Genomic DNA, 24731 nt, shown 5'->3' with positions numbered 1-24731 from the left:
AGATTCTATGTCTTTCTTTTTTGTTTCGTTATTCTTCGTTGCACGACTGAAAATGTGTTAGCGTAGAATCTTTTATGCAGATATTTAGAAAGTTAAGAGAACCCTCTATTGTACCCACTATAAGCTAAAATATTATTGATTTAAATATGTAAATATTTTAATTTTACAAATTTTTGAATCGTAAATTTAGTGTTTTTGGGCTTTGGAGTTTTTCAATATTTAATAATTACTTGCATAAATCTGCATCAAATGTTTTAGGATTTTTTTTCATGACATTAATATAAATACTTAAAAGGTGTTTCGACAACTTCTACTTGTTATATACATAGTATGTTTTTACATAGAATTGGAGCGTAGTTTTAACAGTAGTACGAGGCACGTGATGCGATACGGTCCATGTTACGTTTTATGGGGTAGACATTGAAAATTGACGAGCACATTTTAAGAGGATCTTCTAAAACTTCGTATGCTTACATACATACACGAGGGATTGAAGAATATGGTTACGACGAAATCCGCACAAATATCTTAACCCGAGTAGGTTATTTTTGCACACAATGCTTCATACATATGTATATGAACGCATGTATATACGCGTCAAGAATATACGATATATTGTTCGACTTTATTTTAAGAACTTTTATAGATTCACTTTCATGTGATTTAAATAAAATGTGTACAGTATATACAAATATGTGTAAATGTATCTGAACATCGGTAAAATTTCGTTTATGAATCTCTTGGAATATAGATGAAACAAAAGCTGCAGGAAATTATGATTTGAATTATTGCACCAAGTGCACGTACACAAATACGTGCTCGAAGATGCGTTCCAATGGATATACTGTATTAACTTCTCTTCCTATCCTCCATGTACCTTTGGCTTTCAGTTCACTTAGCTTTTTGTATATACATATGCGTATGTGTACGCGTATGTTTGGTTGAAAACCGCGAACCGTAAACAAGTCACTTAATCTTGTATCTCGTGGTAACTCTACCAATGAATTTACGTTACATTTTCTCTTTAGAGAAAGCTTGACATGAACTATACGTGAATTTTACCAAGTACATTAAGTAGTTTCAAATAAAAGGTCAGAAGTTGTCGTGTATTAAAGGATTTCACAACACAAGTCACAGTTAAATTGTTTAGTATTTTGCACAGTCGAAAATTATGTAACGAGTGTCTCGCAAAAAGTAGTGCTCGCTAGACGGCTGCCGAATGTGCATTTCTTGATGATAGAATAAATCGAAAGTGTAGAATACAATATTTTTGCGCGAGGTTTTCTTCTCGAGAAAACCAATTTTGAATATATTTCACGAAGTTTAAAATATTTCCAAATCGATATAATTCTAACGATTTCCTATTTCTCTATGTACATACATATGTGTGAAATTGTTAAAAAACCGATCCGAGTGGCAAATATGAATTATGAGAATAGTTTCAAATGTCATATGTTGTAAAAAGTGTATATTATCTCATAAATACATATTGTGTAATTTCGCTAATTATTAAATAAATATCTATTGTAATAGAACTTATAATAATTATCGATTGACTTCTTATTTTACGACGTATTTATTTTCCTGTATGAAGTAAAATACACGTTTAATATAATATTGTGTTAAACAATTTCTGCAAATTAAATAAACTTCTAGATTTTATAAAAGTTGAAGCTAGCGTATTATAAATGTCATAATTGTCTATGAAAGGATTGTAAAAATTATGTTGTGTCGTACAATAATAAATAATCAATTTTGTTTAAAATAATGTGGAGAATATGAAATCGAATATATTCAAATAAACTTCTAATTTTTACCAAACGGAGGACATTTATTTAACGTCCTAGTTGCACCGAAACAAAACAGAAAACAGAAAAGAGAAGTTGTTTTCAATTGCAGGCATATTCAAAGAATGTTTAAAATTGATTCGCTGAAACTGAAACCTTGTACAATATTTTATTTTCAATTTACATCGACATGAAAAATCACCCTCTCCTCTTTCGATTAAATTATATTTCGAATACTATTCCAACATGTATGGTTGTATACGTGTCTTCAATCGATTGAATGTTCGTGCCACTGAAAACTGCCATTTGCAAATATAACCTCGAATTTTAGTCGGATATGGCAAAATTTTCTTTTATTAAAAACATTTATACACTAGATATAATGCATCATTGTCAGATGACCTGCACGTGCCCAGTTTCGCGTACCGTGAACCTACCTTTAAAGATTTGTGAACTTTTCCGTACGGTATATAATACCTAAGAACCGAGGCTTGTTCTGGAAACTCCCTGGAGTTGCCAAACTTGCTCTACTTTGGACGTTGAGGGAAATTGGCACCTCTGTTATGAAAAACCTTGAGAAAAGGACCACCCAAAACATTAACGAGGTGACAAGAGAAACGAACGAATAGCAGTTCATGTTCAATCTCTGCAAAATACATTTTGAATTTTCGGTTAATTTAATTTGAATTCTATATAATTCATCTCGATTTAATATAATCGAGAGATCGAGAGGATGGTACAAATTATATTAGTAAAAATTAAGTAAAATTAAATTTTTGTATGTTTTGTACGCAACTTCAATAACTTTAATACATACATTCATAAAGGTTTGATAGTTTATACTAAAATACTAATTTCTAAATGCTTTTCTTCATGTATGTTTTTCTGTAGAATTTTCTCATATATTTAGCAAGTGTGTTGTGTGATCATTTAGATTACTAGTTTATACAACATATGTGAAATTCTACAAAGTATGAACGAAATAATTTCAATCGCGAATATTTAAAATAGAAATAACGAAAGAAATTTAAAATTCAATCCCCTCAAGATCTGGGATAATAGGAACTCATTTTTGTTGAAAGTATAAGATATTCGTTCAAATTCTTTCTCTAAAACGAATTGCGTCGTCTTTTATTCAACGTGCAAGAAGGAAAACAAAGGGTACACCCTTACGAACGCTGTCATTCGCAAGTAACAATGTGACAACCGCTAAGAGGAAACTTTTTCTTGTATCATCGGAGTTGGTTCAATACAAATGGGCATTCGTTCTCCTTCCTTGAAGTGAACAGGTAAGACCAATAATGCTCCGCGAAAACTTATCATCGATTGTTATATTCCACGGTGAAATATCGTCCACTGGATTTTCAATTGTTTCATAAATCTACAGTTGAACGTCGCTATTATACAAATTAATTTATAAATACGTGAATTGAATTATTGTACAGATTCTTAAAAATCGTACTTTATCGAAACAATTTTAATGTTACATTTTGTTAATGTATTTGTTAAATGTAAAATATTACGCGTTGACTTCTCTAGACTTGCTCGAAATCGGAACAAATACATAATAAAATGATGTTAAATTTACAATATATTAGGCCTTCTGTGTCCCATCCTTACCTACTTTATTTATCGAAGGATATTTTTCGTTATATTTTCTTAAATATGCAAATTACTGACTTGAACCAATGACTTATTTCAGCTAATATTTTCTTGTTAACTTCTTAAACTTTGCATTCTCCTATTGGTACATTACCTACGCATTTTTTATGAAAACAAAATTAAATAAAAGAAAATATTTACATACGTAATACGTAAATATAAGCATAAAATATCTATAAGAACACGAGCAGGGACACAACTATCTACAAATTTTCATAATATATTAAAACAAATAATGCGTGTCAATTTAATGCAGTCTTAGTATTTTAATCTCTGATTATCTTTGTAAAATCGAAAATATATCTAGTCTTTGTAAAAATAACGATAATTACTATTGATCACTGCAATACAATTTTGTGAGCGCAATAATTTCCATTTACAGGTAAATATCTCAGTGATAGGACGATAGAAGTTCTATGATATCAGAATCCCAATAATCTTAACAGGTTCCCTTCACTACTCGATATTTGCTTTATCAAAGAATGAATGTTTATTCTAAACCATCTTCCATATGTCTATAATCATTAAGGATATTTACATTTCTTTAAATATCCCATTGCACGTTATTAGGAGGTGGTTATTTAATTAATATGTAAGTGAATTATTATTTGTAGTTTTACTTGAAAATCAGCATAAATGAAGTCAAATTGGAGAAAATTTATAATAATCAAATTATTTCGTAAAACGTGTCTGTTACTAAAATGTTGTGAACACGAAACAAGTAGTGCAACGCGTACAGTGTGCACAGAGAACGTTGATATACTCTACTATACTTTCACTATTCGTTTCTATAAACGGTGTAAAATTGAAGCGTTTGAAATTAAAACGAGTTATTCGACCGCGTATAATCCGCAAAAACAAATGTGGATCGGCCATGTAAACAAACTTTTGCAACGAAAAGGTAATTATATTTAAGCGATTTAATTGTGCCAATGTCTGGAGGCAAAGTATAAGTCTGAAATTGATCGCAATGTTAAAATGCAAGTAAAGGAATTTAAAGTGAATGCATGTATAATTTTTAACAAATAAATGCACGATATTACGTATAATTGTATAAAGTTTATGTTTCTTCCGCGTTGTTTCCGACTGCTACAGTAAACTCAAATTTACGCGCTCCGTTTCACTTAATTTGAACTCTTTTAAGGGTATCAAATACGTTCTATAACAGAATGTTGCAGCAGTTTAAATGTTCCCTTAGGCTGCGTTTCTACATGTGCAACGTTCATCGCAGAATATGCTTGACACGCTCGCTTGTGTGTGCGCTGCCTCTGCAAAGCGAGCTTTTTAAGTGCTTCAAGTGGGTTCTGTGCCGCGCGTTACACGTGTGGAAACGCAGCGGAGGAGTGTACAGCTGTTGCTTTGCCAGATGGTCTTTGGGACGAATATGCTTTCCTTGCCCGTAGGAGATATCACAGTGGTAATATCGTACAGAACAAATGAGAACAGTGAAAAGGTAAAAAAACTACGTTAAAGGGTGTGTCGGTCGTTATGAAATTTTTTAACAAGATATTCTCAAGACACTTTGGTATATTTTTCGATTGCCCGTAAAGGACTTTTTAGAGGACTTTTTTTAGTTTTAGAGAAACGAAAAAATCTTAATCTAATTCGTTAAAATTGATTCGTTACTGTTTCGATAGTTACAAATAAGATTAATAAGGTAGGACTAGTTTTTTCTCTCGTCCATGCATCCAGCATTGTTTTTCGTTTGGTCCATTCGTTGTACAGAGTTGGTTACCACTGTTCTCAGTCATTGCGACACCGCGTGTCATAGCAACAATAGATAAACACGTTATGCGTTAGTACGCATAAACAGAATTTAATGTAGCATTAGCAGAATTGTTATACGAATATCGCGGAAACTAAGACAGTTCGTATATACATACAAAGGAAACAACGATTACAAATCTTTTCTTCTACACCGTATCGACAAGTAATCAAAATAGACGAGTAGCGCAAACTTCTCAATAATTACCAAAATTAGGAAACGAACGACAAATATAGTTTGTCGAAGGGATTGCACAACGGATTAAGTCGAAAATGTTAAAAGAGCTACAGATGTGGTAAAAATTATTCGCGAGGTGTACAGTGCAGGTATATTACCCATAAAAAAACCTGTTAAAGATGGTTTTTAAAATCTCGGAGTGGTTCTTTTGGTTCTTATCGATGTAATAAAATTGAATCGATTACTAGAGTTTGACGACGAAATATCGAAGGCTTCAATTATAACAGAATCACATTTAACCACAGGGAGAGAATGGAAATCAATTCAACTAGTATCTAGTAGTATACATCGATCAGCAGTTAGCAAATATCGGAAAAGTATCGAGAATTGGGAAACTGTTTCCGCATGGACTGTCAGTGGCGAACAGTATACAATGCACATGTGTTTTATCGAGAAATTCGCAATGCACCCAGTTCTTAACTGGTTTGTTATCGGTTGTGAAAAATGTACTCCGACAATTTCAAACGTAAACAACAGTGTACATATACAACGGAATACATATACTGTACATATACGGTAAACAACAGTATACATATACAACAACGATTAATCAAAATATCGATTATAAGAAAATCTATTATCGGAAAGGCCCATTATATCGGAAGGAAGGAAACAAGTTCACGCAATATCGTAAGTTTGGTACGTTTGCGTGTGTATGGGTAATAGATTAACAATTCACTCTTCAAACGATCGAGCTGAACGTTAACATTCTAAAAATATTGATAGTAAGTACTTGTTCGAAACACGCTACGAAATGCGTAATAAAAGGAAAATATGATAAATATGATCAACTTGGATAGCTTAGATTCTCAGAATTTGACAACATTCGATGCAAGTAGTGACGAGATCGAGCACATCGTAAGTCATTGTTTTTAAAAATACGATTTCGATGTAACAAATCGTTTGTCCGTTTACTTTTTATAAAATTAGGCTTATGGGTTTACGACCTGTGCGAGCAGTTGTAGAATGTATACTAGTGGATCACCGGTTGGTTGGAGCGGTCACTGTATCGAAACTATGCACATATTTCAACAATCAATGAAGGGCAATGACCGTTGACATTTCCTGATCAGCATTCTTTTGATGCTTGCACATCCACGTTCATTGTAAGATGAACTTGTACGTGGCTACGTTTACGTGCAAGCCCATCTAACAATCAAAGTCAATCGTGCAAAAGAAACCTCCAAGAAACAAAAAATCAAACAGTTCAATACGCACATAACAGTTGTCTACGCTGACTCGTAGCAATCATTCGGTAATTTTATTTGCGTACAACATTTGTCCACGCTCGTTTGTAACATTCGTTTCACCATTGTAAATAAAGTATCTATTTTGAACGTTACGCGTGCCTGGATCATTATTAATACCTTTTGCGATACGAGAAAGATCGGATTGAAATTAACTTGGCGTGTGACGGGGAAAAAGTATTTTTCTTCTGTTGCGTTATTGCACATACGGCAACCATGTTTCCCAATTATGGAATTGTAAAATATTTCGAATACAATAGAATATCGATAATTGTCATAATATGGGCCCTACAAGTACCTGTGATCACTACTATTTACTTTCTGTTGTTTTCAACTTCAATATTAGATGCGAAGTAACCATTTTTTTCACTTTTTCATTTGTCGATGTTTAAATTTAAAGTTGAAACGATAAGAGTGAAATAACAGGTAGGGCTTTCGTTTTTAAAACTGCTGAATCGTGCATTCAAGTAGAATTAAAAAATCTACAATTTTTTAATCCGACATATACGTATGTATGTAAGGTGCAGTGCTTTGGATTACGACGCGAACAATGTCATAAACCACCCTCCGACAATACTTGGTCAACTGTAGCAATGGGGGATTCAAACTGCCTCGAGACATTTTGTGTCAAGCAACGAAACTCAAGGAGTCTCGAAACGTTTTGTCAGACTGACACGATCGAAGGTCTTGAAAATTCGGTAAATTCTCTGGAGTCTTGAATGTCCTTCGTGTCTCAAAAATCTTCAATATTTCGAACGTCTTGAAATTAGTAAATTATCGTAATCCAAGAGATTGTTGAGTTTTGTAAAAAATTATACAATAGAACATTCATAAACAGCAATAATGGGAAATAAATCGAAAAGTAATTTATTGTCAGATCGACACGATTGAAGGTCTTGAAATTCAGTAAATTCTCTGGTGTCTTGAATGTCCTTCGTGTCTCAAAAATCTTCAATATTTCGAACGTCTTGAAATTAGTAAATTATCGTAATCCAAGAGATTGTTGAGTTTTGTAAAAAATTATACAATAGAACATTCATAAACAGCAATAATGGGAAATAAATCGAAAAGTAATTTATTGTCAGATCGACACGATTGAAGGTCTTGAAATTCAGTAAATTCTCTGGTGTCTTGAATGTCCTTCGTGTCTCAAAAGTCTTCAATATTTCGAACGTCTTGAAATTATTAAACCATTGTAATCCAAGAGATTGTTGAGTTTTGTAAAGAATTATACAATAGGACATTCATAAACATCAATGATGGGATATAAATTGAAAAGTAATTTATTTATAATTGGAATAATTAAATTTGTTACTAAGTAACTTTTCGTTTTATATTTTTTCATATATCTCATTACTATGTTTAGTATATTGTATAATATTTATTTTACTTCCTTATAGATACATACTTATAATATTTTAAGGTGATCGCATTGAATAAACAACTGCTTAACACATCAAAAATCTTTGTTCATTGAAAAGCTCAAGTAATCACTATTGTATATAAAAGATCGCTCTAGACAAGCGACAGAAAATAGATCAATGTTTTTAGTATTTTTTGTACCAATACCACTTTTAACCTCACAATTTTATTTTTGTGTACTTATAAATCATGACACCGTTCGAGGTTTAAGATGTATTGTACCAATACTTAAGCCGTGCACACAGACTGAACAATTTGCGTATTGACCGATATAGACTATAAATAGAGAGTGCCGCAAAAAAAAAAAGAAAAAAAAAAAGAAATTGACCTGAAAAGTCCAAAGTGAAATATGGAAAATGTAATACACATTTGTGTTTCAATTCAAACTGTCTCGAATATTTCCATATCATCACTTGGCACATTAATTAGTTATTGTATTGAATTTTTCATTTTTGAAATTGGGATAGAACTTATTTTTAAACCCGTTGATGTCGATTCGACATTTCTTTCCCCAAAATATAAAAGTTTAACAACAAATGTTTAGTTAAAGCGATAATTAATTCGTATATGTATAAACAATTAAAAGAATTCTTTTGTAATTTTTAAGAAATGAAACAAATTTTACGGTAAAAATTTGGATACTTTAAAAGAAATAGAAGATTGAGGGTAAATTAGGACAAAGAAGAAACTATATTTCTCAACTCCAAAGAAAAATTACCTTATAAATTGTTACTCCGCACAGTTATTTCCTCTGGAAGCAAAAGTTTGAAAAATTCGTACCTGAAATATTCGATCTACTTTTTCGCGTACGCCCTGGTGGTCCAAATTTGGATCGGCAAATTTCCCCATCAACTCGTATACAGCTGTCACAATGTCCGTCATTTCTTCTCTCGTGATGCAGCCGTCGCCGTTGATATCGTAGAGAGAAAATGTCCAGCGTAGTTTCTCGTCCATGGAACCACGAGACAATATGCTGAGGCCGGTAACAAAGTCCTAGAAGATAAAAATAAAATTGGTTCTTTCAAAGTAAGCTGTCTCGGCTTCATATGTTTATCAACTCTCGTTCTGGAATTATCGTTACACTTTATTAGAGTGTTTTCTAAGACAGAGTTGGCAATCCCTAGGGTGGACGTCTTACAATCAAAGAGGGTCGTCGCGAAAGAGCATTTTTAACGCAGAATAATGCGAATAACTTCTTTTTCCGTATTAATGTATTTATTGTTAGAGTTTAAAAATGATTGAAATATATCTTTCTTGTATCGTTTTAAATATTCCACTTATCTTATTCAATAAATATTGTCATTGTTGAAGTTTTTGTTTTGTATCAGATTTAACTTGGTGAAAGGATTCCAGGAACAATTTTATTATATTTAACAAGTGGAGGTGTTTGATCAATCAAAATCAGTAAAAACTTTTTAATTTTGTATCAATTAAAATAAATATAACAAAATTGTTTCTATATATACTTCAGTCGCATAAATTTTCTGTTTATTCAGAGGGGCGTTTTCCAAAAAGTTTTCAATAATGAAATCTCTGTGGATAGAGGGAGGAAGAAGAGAATACTGTTGAAAAGTTACGAACTCTATTTGTGGCTTAAATTTATGTACAATGGATCAGTTAAAATTTGATGTTGCGAATTTAGTTGGCACGCCATTGTCAAAACTCGGTATTATTTTTTGTAATGGTTGGAACTGTCATTAATAGTATGCTTAATTAAGAGTTGTTATAATTAATTCAGTTGAAAACAGTTTTGGTGATTGTTTTGTGACAGTAGCTCATTATAAATTGTAAATTGTAAGTCTCACTTACGGAATGTTTATCATTTATTCTATAGATGTATGAAAATGAATTTCGAAAATAAATAGAACCGTAAACTTTTGCTACTTATTTGATATTACAAATGTAACGTTATTAAAATATAAAACCGATGGACACTAATAGCTTTTTCATTATTTTTTAGAGAACGTACAGATATTCAATTCATATCTACTAAGATTACTTTTAAAACTCGTATTCGAAATAATTTAATAATTTCTATTTTTAAATCCACCTGAATGTTCTGTACTGGGAATTTCTTCTTATGGAAAATGATTATATTTTAAAGCAAGAACATACACATTTCTGATGATTCATAATATTAATATATATTTGCTTTTGTGAGCGATGATTAATTTTGTTCCGATTATCGAACAGAAAGTAACTGCGTGCTGCTATTTTTTTTAACGATACAAGTAAACACACTAGGTTTGTTTCTGGTGCAACAGATACCATAGCCACGTTATTTTCACTGAATTTAATTTTTCTTCACGTGGAAACGAAATTATACGGAATTGGAGGAAACACGCGAAAAGCCCGTTTTATCGTGCGATAATTGTCTGTCCAACGGTAATGTCAGATAATACCTTGTCTCACGGGTAATAAACTTTAATACCAGTTGGCCAAGTTACGACCGGGAAACTCGGTTCAGGATGAAAACATACATACGTGTACAAGAATGAACTGGATTCCTAGTTTGTACATAGAGTGTAGATGCATACATTCATACGTTACACGTGTCAGTGTATCGCGAAGCGATTGAAGTCTAGAAACTATTTCCAATCCTGATACAACAAGTATTATGGAAATTCGAGCAGAACTTTGAACAGTGCTAAAAGGGAACCAATTCGCAACTTTTGCGTTTGGTTTATTATGCCACTCGTGTGCATTTGAATTTCTGAAGAGAACGATTACGACATTTGTGTGTTCCATGTACACGTGTACATATATATATTCGACAGTGCAATTTGAAATGCACTCGTGAAAGAACGATGTGCATTAATTCTGTCTGTATTTTAAACAGAGCTGACGTAGTATGTCCTTCCAATGAAGTTTTATTTAAGGTATAAGAAATTCGCCATAGACACAAATATGAATTTGATCATAAACACAACTACCCAAATTTTAAGTAATATTTATTTGTTTTACAAATAATTCATTGCAATAATGTTAGATAAAAATAACAAGAATATCAGGTTATTAAAGTTGTTTTGCGATAAACTTTATTACTGTTACTGTTATAACCTTTTTGTAAAAATTATAAGAAACGTTAACGTTTCCGTGGAATTAACTTTTGGACAAATTATCCATATATTTTACATACTTTTATACTAATACAACAATAACAAATTTAGTTAACGATAACTAACACTGACAAAGGTACTGTAACAACGCATATGTTTAACAATTAGAAAAATTTATTCCAAAGAATATTATTCTAGTATTGGAGTTATCAAAATCTAGGCTTTTAATTGCAAAGGATACGTTTTATAATTTATAAACATGTATTAGTTCATCCTAAAAGACAAGTGATTTCATATTTCAATAATATCTTATATATATAGTATGTTCACGTTATATTCATTGTTGTGAAACAGGTCACGAAATATGTCACTCGTGTCGTGTCGCTGCTCTTGCTATAAATTGATGTCCTAAGAGTTAGTTGAAGGATTGGATTAAGTGATACGATAGCGTGTTATAAATATGATTTGCATTTGTGTTGACAATACTAATATATAGGATGCTTTACTTAAATGAAACATTATAAATTATTTCTGCCGCTATTGAAGGTAAAAAAAAGTGATTAACTCTCGTCGTATCATGCTTGGGTCTTTTTGAACCCAAAGAGAGGACAGTTCCCTGTATATTAAATAACTTTTGTTCAGTTTACAAGTAAATTTGGGTGAAAGTTTTAAATGACTCACCCTGAATACTGTTCCTGGACGGTTAATGATTCTCCTACAGATCAAAAAGTTATGTTCGTTAGAGTGTCAGAGTTGTTAGCCTGACAAATTGCGTTCTTTGACATAAAAGAGTAAAATGATATCAACGAACTTGGTAGATAGCTTAACTAGAGAGGTCTAGAAGTGTATACTTTGAAAAATAGGTAGAGAACTTTTATGAACTGAGACTATAAATATAGTCGAAAAAGTAAGGAACGAGAAGTCCTTGTTCAAGATTATACTAAAGTCCTGAACTTTATTCTATATATATACATAATAGTGAAAACGTAATGTAAGCAGAATATTAATTCTAATTTTTTTTCCTTTTAAATGATATGCATATTTGAATAACAATGAATGTGCCTACGTAACACTCTAATAAACTGACATTAATCTCTATTACTTGTCCAGTGTAAAAGTCGTTACATAAAAGGGGAAATTATTGCACTTTTTAAAAAACATAATTCCAATCTCGAGGTTAGATTTACAACTGGACTTATATTTGATTAGTTTTTAGGCGATTTTATTAGAATAGAAAATGAGAATTCTGGTGAATAGAGGAGATAGTGTAATGTGTAAATTTGAGTGCAAGTTACAAAGCCAAAAATAAACCAAGAATGACGATGCTTAATCTTAATTGCGTACAAAGTCTACAGTATCATGGACCTTTCGTTCTATTTGTTTACAGTTCGTGCTCGATTTTATATTCTTCTACACGCTCTTCTTCGTAGAAGAGGCTATCGCGTTCTTGTAATAAATCTTCAATTACAGGGATAGAATTACATATCGTGAACATATATATGTATGTATACAATCGTCGACGCATCGATTGGCAATGCAGTAAAACAGTCTATACAAGTCTATACAGTCTATACAGTCTATACAGTCTATACAAGTTGCGGTTTAGTAATTACTTTTCATAATAATATATGCATGTATCTGGAAGATTTCTATCCATTGGTGATGTATCATCTATACAAGATTTTGAATAGGGTCGTGTTTTAGACACGAACACGGTTTCGTCCATCTTTTTGAAATTAGTAACTGTCAATGCATTCGTTTACGATCAGAAGACGACCGAACTATAATCAGACGTATTAAGTGTATTAGATTATGTCCTCTTGTGCATGGTAACTTTTGATGTGTCGTGATTTCATGTTACCGCTAAGCGACTATTATTTCTAACAATGTTCAAAACGCGGCTCAGGGATTGGCAGTTAGGTCCATTCTTCATTAAGTACACAGTCGGGCTAAATGTACAACCCCTTGGGCCCAATTTTCATGCACCCCTTCACTTTACAGACCAATACTACACACGCAATTAACTGAGTGTAAATTGCAACGTCGAAGGAATTACTTACGATGACCGTGCAATTCATGGCGATGTCGTGAATTCTTTGAAAGATTTCATATTTAAGGGCATATAAAACGAAAGATTCGTTAAACGCACAATAACGTTGAATAGAGTAAATTCCGATACGATCGTTTTAGACAACTATCTCTAGTCTCGTTTGTAAAATTCATAGTATTTCTAATAAGATTGTTTATAATTAAAGTTTTCCTTAACTGTGCCCAAAGCAATATTTTATTTTTGCAAGTTGCTAGTTAATATCCTTATCTTGTGATTCAAAGAGCACGAATAAGGAATATTGGAATTTCATTGGGACGACAAAAGGGGAGAAAAGATTACTTTTGTTTATTTAATCGTTACATTCAATTATAGCAATAACGTTAAGTTCTATTCTTAATTTCGGGCGACTTACGAGTTAAGAAATCGAGTTAAGACAGCGATCCGTTTTACAACGACCCAGAACTTAATCCGTCGCGAAAGCGAAGTACTCCTGTATTATTTATTTCTGCCACTGGTTTCAAAGAAGACGGGTGATATAGTATACTCGTGTCGAAACAAATTCCATTTTCTACAAATGAAATTTGTATACTTGTCACTGTGAATTTATCCGAGTAGCAGCATTGGTGAAGTTTTCTCGATGAAAATAAGCCCAGATACAAACTTATTCGGACTAATTTTAATAATAGGTAACTGGAAGTTTTTCAAAAGTGATTCGAATAAAGTTATTAAACACAGTCCAGATGAGGTCACGTTTAGACTCATTTTCATCGGTAAAACTTTATAAATCCATTGTTGGATTTTTGGACATCCAGGTTCTCAATGAATCGTGAAGGATCTTCATCTCTCGGAAAGGTCGAGAAAGTTTTAATGCAAAAATCAATATAACATATAAATTAAATAGCGATCACTTACAAAATAAGTTTGTGGTAAATTGTGTAAATTAAGTGTCTAAAGTAAGCTCCCTCGTGGAAGTTACAGAAATTTTTTAATCGTGGTTCGTGGATCGGTACAGAGACCCGTACGAATATACAATAACAAATATACAAATTTTACGTTTCTTATCTTATCGCTTTAAGTAAACTGAATTCTACAATATATCACGTATATGTACACATTTTTCGTCTTAAGCGTTTTATACATCCGAATATTAATTCGAAAGTTATTGGGTTAGGTCTTATTTCTTATTTCTTGGGTTAGAAATCTTCTTTTGTTTCGTCATACTGTTACTATAGTTTTCTAACAAGAAAAACCTATTGATAGTATCTTATTACGTTAATAATGTATTAATACCAGGTATACATTTGTTAAAAGTATTCAGCATACGAAGGAAAGAACGTAAAATGTGTTTTGAGAAGTCATACGTTCTGGACCAAGCTGTGATAAAATGTCAGACAGAGAAAATTTAGTATTTCCTGCTACCTCGGCTTTGTATATATAGGGAACGAGAGTCAAGAATTGTAATAAAGATAACTTTTTAACGAGTACTCAGATCAAGATTGTGACAACTTTTCAGGAAATATTACACTTTGCTTATATTTGCGTAAATTAATTTTGAGGTTAGGAACACTCCACCGTATCAATCGTGTTAGAATTTTTAACCAGAGTTTATAACTGATTAATAACGATCTGCAGTAAACAAACGTAAGAGTGAAGAACATCCACGGTTATGAATAAATTGTTTTTGTGCACAAAGCCAAACGAAGCAATTTGTCGCGTACTATTCGACATCGTGCGCACAGTATGCTCGAGCTAACACTAATGGCATCGACATCTTCGGTCGAATGCAGGGTAATTGAAAACTGCAAAAAGAATTGATAATGACGCTGCAATACGAGTCATGGCGCCTATACGACACGACCGAAAGCACTTTAGAGTTCATGTTCATGGGACAAATTGGATTAGTAAACGCTTCAATTACGGCAAATCAAGTTACGACAGCGTTTTATACTACGAAGTAGTCGATGGAGATTATTCTGTTTGAATATTACTTACGGATATTCAACAATCTATTTATGGATACTTAAAAATATCGAGTAAACAATCAGGAAAGATTCAAACGTTATACAATGCATTTTGATGTTATGCTGTAATGTGATCTATGTATAGATACTCGGGAAAATATTTTTTACTGTTATTATGCAGTAGAAAGATCATAAATCTGTAAATAGCTCTCAAAGATATTTGTACAGTGACTTATACAGATTTCTTCATTTTGTCAGTATATACGAAGTATGTGTGTATTATACAGACAGGGGCCGCACTAAGTGGAAAAATTGAATATTTTCAAAAATATTGGCAATATTAAAAAATGTTATTTGTCACATTTTGGCTTAATTTACGTTCTTGTAAATAGAGGTGTTCTCGACATTCGAGGTCGAAGATAATAATAAATTTCTTCTATTCGGGCATCATAAAACAAGAAGAAAGAGAATTCCAACGGAAGCTAACGATAATGTTGGTTTCAAAAACTTGTTAATTGTCGCAAATGTTAAAATCGTCCGTTTATTACGGAAAAGAATGACTTTTTAAGGTCTCTCGTATACATACACGGAAAGAATAGAAGGAAATAGAGACAAATGGGGCGAACGATTCAGTAATTAATGCATAAATTATATTGTATAAAATCGTAGAAATTTGTTTACGTTTATTGAAAATTACTCTTAAATTTTTATCCACGGATAACCTTTCTCATATTATTTTCTATTAGTTCTTTACTATTCGTTATTCAATATTCCCATTGATATATGCTTCTTCAAAGACACAAGTTTGACGGTAGACATTAATTTTCGATTTCGTTCCAGTTGTACGTGGTAATTTGAATGTAAATAAGCTGTATATAGTGTAAGTAAGCATTATAACACCGAGGTAGGAATTCCTCTTTTGCAAATACCAAGTGCGTTTACATCAGTCCCGGCTGCAAACAACGATGCTCGACGGAATAAATAGCAATTGTTGATTTAGGTTATGACGATTATGTCGACAGTTATGGAACATCGAGCAAGATTTCAATTTGAGCACAAGATTTCTGATTGGGCGTAAATGATTGAAACTTTAAAAATGCAAGATATTAAAATCAATCGTAAATATTCATACAACTATTATAGAAACACATTGAAGAGACGTTTACATTAAAAAAAAAAATTGGTATGTGAGTTTTTTTTATATGTAAATTAGTTCTGTATCTATTTTTATTAAATAAATATAGTTTTATATTGTAAATTCTTTATTAGTAAATTGCACTTAAGAAAGTTTCAAGAAATTATTATATCAAGATCATATTATAAAAGGTTTGACTAACTCTCCGTTTTTTTTACCGCCTGATCCCTTTTAGGAAATATTATATCTTAATAATAGAAAATGTTAGTAAGTCTTGAAAATTTCATTAGTACGTACATAATAAGTTTTACGTCTCACAACGACAATGTTTTCCACGCATATTCTATACGTTTATAATGGTTTATAATTTGTGTAAAGTATACACAACAATTGAGGGTAGCAATAATTGCTAATCTTAGCATATAATATGAATCACTACTTAAATATAATTATGAAAATTATAATCTTAATCAAAATATTAATTTGGTAAATGTATTTTCTCGTCATGATTTAAATAAGTAATGTTTTTCAGTTTATATGTACGCACAAATATTTGTTAAAAGAAACATGGTACATAATAAGTGTTAACAAAGATTACATATAGAAATTTATTTTTCAAATAACTTCAATTGTATATTTTTTAAATAATTATATAATATTTGTATACGTATTATTACTATAGTGTCTAAAATCTGGTACAAATACCAATTCGTATAAGACAAAACCTTCATTTTGTGAAGGAGTTTATGTTGAACATGATACCGCTGAAAGTAATCTTTTTTTACTCGATCAAGGGAGACTCGCCAAAAATGTACAAAGATTATGATAGAATAGCAGTGTTGAAGCTTGGCGCACTAATAAGATTAAGCGTAAAGTCGCTAGACGTTTTCGTCGTTGTCCAAAGAAGGCCACGAGTTCACGCGAGGAAAGCGTAAGACAGCGAGGAAGAGCTGAAGATGGAGAAGTCGTGTTGTCGTAAGATGAAAATCGCTCGACCAGAAGTATCATACTGTGAACGAGAAACGATAATCTTCTCGCGTTTGCAGACTTTAGAGTGAGCTCGTAATGCGACTAAGCTCGATAGGGGCTTAAGTTAGGCAAAAGTGTTGCTGGGCTAATAGAAGATCACATACAGGATAACGTACATTATTGGAGAAAGAAATCTTCTGTACATAATTATTAAAATTGTTCGAACAAAGATTGTTCATGGTCTTCTTAGTTCTAATCAGTTCTGATCTTCTTAGTTCAAGTCTTCTTAGTTCTGATCTTCTTTAGTAGAAAATTCTGATCTTAATGAATACACGCTGCAGAGTATAGATGGTAAGCGAGAATAAGTATTACAATTTGGTAGAGAATAAGTATTGGCATTCAGTGATTTGTGGAAAAGTAAATCGGAAGTGTGAAATGGAAGTTTAGCATACGAGGCTTCGTTTTTTAGAAAATCGATTTTGAAAATGTATCGGTTACGCGTACGATTGAGGACAACGTAATGCACAGTGGTCCGGATTCACCAAGACACGAACTAAAATCAAATTTTCAACTTCATTGCAAATCAATGATATTTAAATCATGCATTCTTAAATGTACGGACTAAATTTGAATAAAAACTAGAGTTCCGTAAGGTACTCAGCTTTTTGTGAGAGAGTTTTGAAATCAGGCAAGAATGGGTTTTAAAGGGATCACTTTTCTGTTGGAATTGGCATACTTTGCTGCCCTATATTTCTATATCAGTAGAGATTAGTTTAAATCTACCAATGTAGCATTAACGAATGGTCTTTTAGCTATACATATATGAAAGATGAAAAAGGCAATTATATTTTTACCTTTTAAAACGTACCTCTTACTAAAGTCTTATTTTTTCTCGTTTTTTTCCTATATAATTAGATCTATAAAACGGAATTCATACAAAGGCATGATAAATCTTGTACGAATGCATTCGTTAGAAAGTATTATACTTAAGATGATTAAATATGATTAAAGTCGGTTAACGCTGTTTGGAGTACGGAACGAAGAATTTGAGTTAACTTGTAATAATCACAACTTATTTAAAATTTTGAATGTATTACGTTCTTTACTATTTATTTATTATTTTTATACATTTGTTGGTTTGCAAGAGAGATTTCCTCGAAAAATGGTCTTACCAGTTAATGCTTCGAAGCCTGACTTTGAAACGACAAACGATGGGAATTCTGCCAGCAGATTTTTTACAAATCCCAAATTATCATCACAAATTACTGATATAGACGAAGATCTTATTTTAAGATTCAGTTTAATTCTAAGGGGCATAAATAATGGATACGAGATTAACGTAAAAGGATTTGAGAAATACTGTTTGTCATCGGCACAAAAATATATTAAATTATATAATTATACTTGTTTTTCTACACAAAATACTTATTCATTGATCAAGCGTCATTCAGGAAGCAGTTTTACATATAGTATAGCTTCTAGAAGAAGCGCAAGAGGTAAAAAATAAAGATGTTCGACATTTCACAGAAAAAAGTGCAAGATTATAAACAAATGTAAATTTATTTGATCGATTAATATTAAGCTTTGATCCGTACTTATGTTTATTTAAATACAGTAAGCAGAAAAAGAAGAGAGTAGACGAAGACCAATCAAGTTAGACGTATCTGAACCAGTGTGCAATGCGTTGCGACGGGGTTAACGTGTCTGACTATTACACGTTCTTTTTACTTGTGTTGGTGTTTCTGCACATTGATATATTATTTGTTTTAATTGATTCTAAGAAGTTGGAAGACAGTAAGATCACTGAGAAAGACAAATAAAATCACACTACAGTCAATATTTATCTAATATTAACCCTGTTAATATGAACGTAAATACAAGTAGAAACAGCATGAATTGGTCAGACACATAAGTCACGTTGCATTCAATCGTGCACAATTTTAAGTCGATTTTGAGGAATAAAATTATACAGATTAAAAAGTATATTTCTTTATTATCTCCTCTTAGAAAATCTAGAACCTTTCCATGGGATCTAATATAAGAAAATGCAAGGAACAAATAAATTTTCTCAAAATGCTATACGAATGTACCCCTTTGATGATTTTATAGAATTCTGAATGTTATTATTTGCAATATTTATATAAATGCTTCATTAAATAGTGTGTTGTTTATATTATTTATTAAACGATTATATTTTTAAATACGAAATATATGTAAATAACATGACTGTAATCATTCGACCGTTCATTAATTTTAAACGTATTTAATGCGAATTTATATATATATAGAATAAACGTTATCTTTATACCTTTAATAAATACATTTTCATTTTAAATTTTACGTTAGAGAAACTAGCGACCCATGTATAATTACGTAGACTTTGGATATGAACTCCTTTGAAACCTAGTCGGTTATACAGCGTACTGTAATCACGATCAACCGTAATCTCTAATCTCGTAATTCTATCATTATATTATACAGAGTGTCCTAGAATTTAACGACTAACTGGTACGAGAATGTTCTACGAGTAGAATTAAAAAGAGAGTCCTATAAATGTAGTCAAATAAACGTTTCGTTAAAAAGTTATAACAAAAGTACGAAATCATAACGATCTTCCTCTTAATACATTATAGAGTAAGAAGAAGTCGATGACATCTGATCTCATCTGTTTATGTGCGTTGTGTTTATTACTTGATATCGCTGAAAATGATAGATGCTACTTTCACTCTTTTCTTGCCGTTACTGCACCATCTCAAAATGATGGTCATCCAGGTCAAGAAGATTTTAAATATATTATCTAGTCAACATAATGCGCATAAACGTATTACATGAATATGTATTATTGACTTGTTTATACGGTATGATGTATTTCGAGGATGTTTGTTATAATCTTATAATTTTGTTACAATTTTCTAATCAAGTGTTTGTTCGATATTTTTCCTTAATTATCCTTTATTTCTATTCATAGAAGATACTGACACAGGTTGATCGTTAAATCTTAGGATACCCTGTATAACTAAATATCAGAGACAGCTACACATTTAAAAATAACTCCCACGTTATTCCCTTCTGTGTAAAATCTAATTCCGTATCGTTATCCTGTATGTACTGTCAAAATATTGCAGACAGTAATCAAATATAAACGTTTAGAACAAATTTCAAAATATTTATCGATAATATTGTAGCAGGAAAGGGTGGAAGTTTTTTTCGATATTGCTATAGAGTTAATTTTATATTCAAATTTATTTTTTATTTTGTAAGATGTTTAATACAGCTCTAAATATTATTGTAAATTAATATCAATATTTTGCACTATCTATTCGTGTAAAGAGAAATTTTCCAAGATAATATAGTTGAAATCTCTCAATTTCATAAAAATCTGTTTTCATACAGATTTCAAATAATCTGTACTTTGCTAATACACAATTTGTATATAAATAAAAAAAAAAGAACATAACAGAAGATTTCTGACAAATTAAATATATCGTTGAACATTTTAATTCTGTAGGTACTATCGCGCGAATGCAAAATTTCGCTTCGACTATCTCGTGTCACCGCAAGACGGAAGATCATATTTCAACGTTGATATATATTATTCTAAAACCGTGTTCACTTATAGGGAATCTGATAGAAAGACTTAATTAAACGGGTTAGGACGTCAAAGGCGAACGTATGAACTTCATCGTGTACAAAAGAAGAGAAGAACGAACGAGGAGAAATGTTCGCTGCAGAGAGAATCACGGTTAATGCGCGAGTTTAGAGCAACTCGTGAGCTAATTACATGAAACATATTTTCTGCTCGAAGACACAAGAGATAATTGTGTTAGTTCGTAATTATCCTCTGACGACTACTCCAGTTTTCTTATTTCTTGGTCGTGGAAACCGTAAACACGGAGAAACGAGCATGTCCTATATCGAACAGCAAATTAACCGCGAATCATAGATTGATTGGCCTCGGCCATTGATTGGAAAACTTACTTAGATCTATGTAGCTCATTATCGGCATCCTACCTGGCAATTAGTGTTAATCTCCATCGGATATTTGTCTGAAGCATACTTGCCTACTGAATCGAGCGACTGACTAATTGTATCAGGTGACAATGCTTTGGTTTAAATGCCTGGTTTAATAGTATAATGAATAAACAACATTTAATATTAAATTGAACCCTTAGGTATTAAATGTACTCTTAAAAGGAAAGAAGTTCAGTTATTTTTTAACGCCTTTAATAAGTGGAAACGATATTATTTGTTATATGAAAATTCGTTACCAATAGCATTTCATTTTTAAAAACAATTCTTGCATATTTCATTTTTTTTTTAGGAAATAGCAGTATTTGCCGATTTTATATTGTTTCGATAACTGAAACATTAAGTTATTATTCCTTGAAAAGTACTCAGTCTTTAAATTGCTGTCGTATTTTATGACCGATGTTGATGTTTCAATGTTAAAGTAGTTCATTGTCATTCATTACATTACACGGCTTTGTTACATCACCTGGTTTTCGTTACTCCGATCCAAAACTAATACTTATACAAATATTTAAATATAATTTATTTAACTCTTATTTATTAAAAGTTTATTAAATATGGGAATACATTAAAAACACGTATAATGGATGTATTGACTCTTTGCGTTAATCTTTATATAAACGTATTTTATGGTTCATATTATTTCGTATCGGTAGATATTAATTATATATGAGCTCAACCATTTTGATGAATTTGCAGTCGTTGTATAACTTCAATTTATCACATTTTAATCTGTGTTAAGGTTTTACCTGTCCGTCGAATACGACTATCATATTTATTTACTTATTGTACAATTTAAAGATGACGTTTTCAATTAAAAATAACAAGGTTATGTTCATGCCATTAAAGTTACTTTACCAATGTGTAGAATTTATTTCAATCATAAGAAAAGTGAACTTACCTCAAAACTGAGGATACCACTATGATCTTGGTCCAGAGTGTTGAAAACGTAATGCGCGTACTGGCTAGTATTGGCTGTTCAAACAAACAAAATGTACCAGTTATGATCAAATTTATTAAATTATCGTGTAATTGTAAGTAATAATAAGTAATAGTTTTATAAGTAATTCTGTGCCTCATGTATTACAAATAATCGCCACATTTTTCATTTTAAATAAAAAAATTTTCCTTTACTAGTGGCTTTTTCTTATATCCTCGGTAACTACTTTTTTTAATTAAAACAGGAAGAAAACTTCTATGTATTTTGTGTTCATTTATTATAACTATTTAATCTCGTTGATTTCTCTATAATCTATATATTTGTTGTGTTTTGTAACCCTACGTAGCCCACTAATACATAGTGTAACATAATTAAGGAATAGAGTTTCCTCAAAATTCATTTGAATAATATAAATATCAATAATAACAGAAATAAATGTTTTAAATGTAAAGGAATTTTTTAATGTACAAACAAATGTAATTAAATTTTTAATTGTGAACGAATACTGAATTAACGATTGTATCATACAGATAGTAATTGCGAGAAATATTCAGTTGTTAAGAAGTGTAGAGTATTTTAAAAATTCGAGAGATGCAATCAATACTGTTCATTCTTTTCTGCTTGGTTCGTAGCAAATAATTTTTGTTCGCGCGACGGTTTGTTTCTAGTGTTTGCAATTTAATTATAAGATATGTTTATATAGATCGAAGGTAACTATAGTAATAGTAAACTTTAAGGATAAAATTCTAAGATTTAATATTTAAAGACCTTTCAAGGTATTTACGTTCTAAAGACCAAGAATCAATTTTGCCGTTGAAAATCGTTTGTCCGAAACAAAACCGCTTGTCTACAATGACTCTGCGCATCTGTTAGAAAATGGAAGGATGGTCTTAATAAGTACTTCAATTTCCCAGATGGCAAACACTCAATGGCTTTCCTGAGAAACCTTTTGAGATCGTCGAATCTACCGTCGCTCGTAAAGTGAAACTCCAACAATGTTCGTTAATAACTTCCACTTGTGGGAGGGAAATGTATCTGATTTAAAGTGGAGATTTATGTTTGAAATTATTTAACGGAAATACTACTTTATTTCTCTGGAGTAAGGTATACCGTTTCCGCAATGAGTTTGCAGAAAGAAGTCGTTATCCTGTTAAACGAGTCAGATAAAAGTTACAAATAGGTTTTATTTAAGATAAAGAATCTGTAACGTATCTAGATTGCCCTTGATAAATTACTTAGAACATTTGAAAATTGCAAGTTACGATACAATTTTCTGAAGCAATTTCGTTACTCGATTTTATTATAATCCTTTATTTTAAATGATTATTTTGCTGTAAAAACTTGTAATGCATACGTGTAATTTAAATCAGTGAGCAATAAGTAAGATTATGCGCGTTAGTAAATTTCAAAGACGAACATATCTAAAATCGAAGTAAGACTCGAGGAAAATATTACGTAAGGGTTCGAACGAAATTAGAACAGACATACAAAAATAATTAATCGATTCAATGTCAAAACGTAAGATTATTCGCAAAGTTTATTGTAAACTATTTAACTAACGATATAATTTACATTTCCTGTATAATGTAAAGAACGAGAAAAATGCCAATTTCATTTTCTAATTGAAATTATTTCAAACTGTCAATTTGTCTTTATTCTGGATGTATTTAAGATTTAGAAAAATATAATTACACATGCTCGAACCTAACATCGAATGAAGCTTGTACGACAACTTCGAAATACAATATTAGTGCCGCACGATTATTTTAGCAAAGACAAAATTACAGAGAAATTTAAATGGTTAACAAACGCGAAGCAAAATTACTTTATAATTGCTCGTTGTTAAGCGTCAAACATTTGAGAATTTACCTTGCCATTAATTTCATTAAATGATGTGTTGGAAATATGTTTTAAAGGAGAAACTAATCTCCGGCTTTTGTCCTACCATCTAGTGATAGCAGAATCGTATTCTGGTAGAAGCTCGGTTCATACAGACTCGACAACTTTGACAAGTTACTCTACTTTACTGTTCCTGAGCCACTACGGAAATCCCAGTGTGATAATTCGGATGAAGCGAACACTAATTTTTGGACGTGTCGTTTCAATTGGAACAGTACCTCTGCGATTTCTGCTAAAACAGAGACAACGATAGATTTTTGTTACATGAGAAATCTCTCTGTGACAATAGAAACGCGATAAATGTTCTTTCCAACTGTGTAACTCGTGATTGCTCTTTTACCAACTCTGATCGCGACAAAGTGTACACAAAGTTTTCCATTTCAATCTTTCCACAGAATTATCTTGGGTACTATTGGTTATTCGAACAACGATCTTAGATTAAATTTTTCTGTTTCAAGGAAGATATCTTAATGTCATATTTTAAATGTCAGAACTTCTGAGATTTAAAGATCACTTCCGTTGTATTAAATAGAATTCTGTACCTTATACTAATTAACGAAGACCATTAA

At 31.5% G+C, this 24731-nt stretch overlaps 1 protein-coding gene across 1 annotated transcript in view; it reads right to left on the bottom strand.

Moving 5' to 3' along the window:
• The window catches only part of LOC143146596 (Kv channel-interacting protein 4), a 72072-nt gene that overhangs the window by 12400 nt on the left and 34941 nt on the right, over window positions 1-24731 (bottom strand). Inside the window, exons 5-6 of the mRNA XM_076311038.1 lie at window positions 22225-22298; window positions 8901-9113 (exon numbers count right to left, since the gene is read on the bottom strand). Coding sequence (XP_076167153.1) covers window positions 8901-9113; window positions 22225-22298 — 287 coding nt within the window. The remainder of the gene's footprint in view (window positions 1-8900; window positions 9114-22224; window positions 22299-24731) is intronic.

Source organism: Ptiloglossa arizonensis, chromosome 1 (genome assembly GCF_051014685.1).
Source record: "Ptiloglossa arizonensis isolate GNS036 chromosome 1, iyPtiAriz1_principal, whole genome shotgun sequence".
NCBI classification, from domain to species: Eukaryota; Metazoa; Arthropoda; class Insecta; order Hymenoptera; family Colletidae; genus Ptiloglossa; species Ptiloglossa arizonensis.
This window is presented reverse-complemented; position numbering and strand designations above follow the sequence as displayed.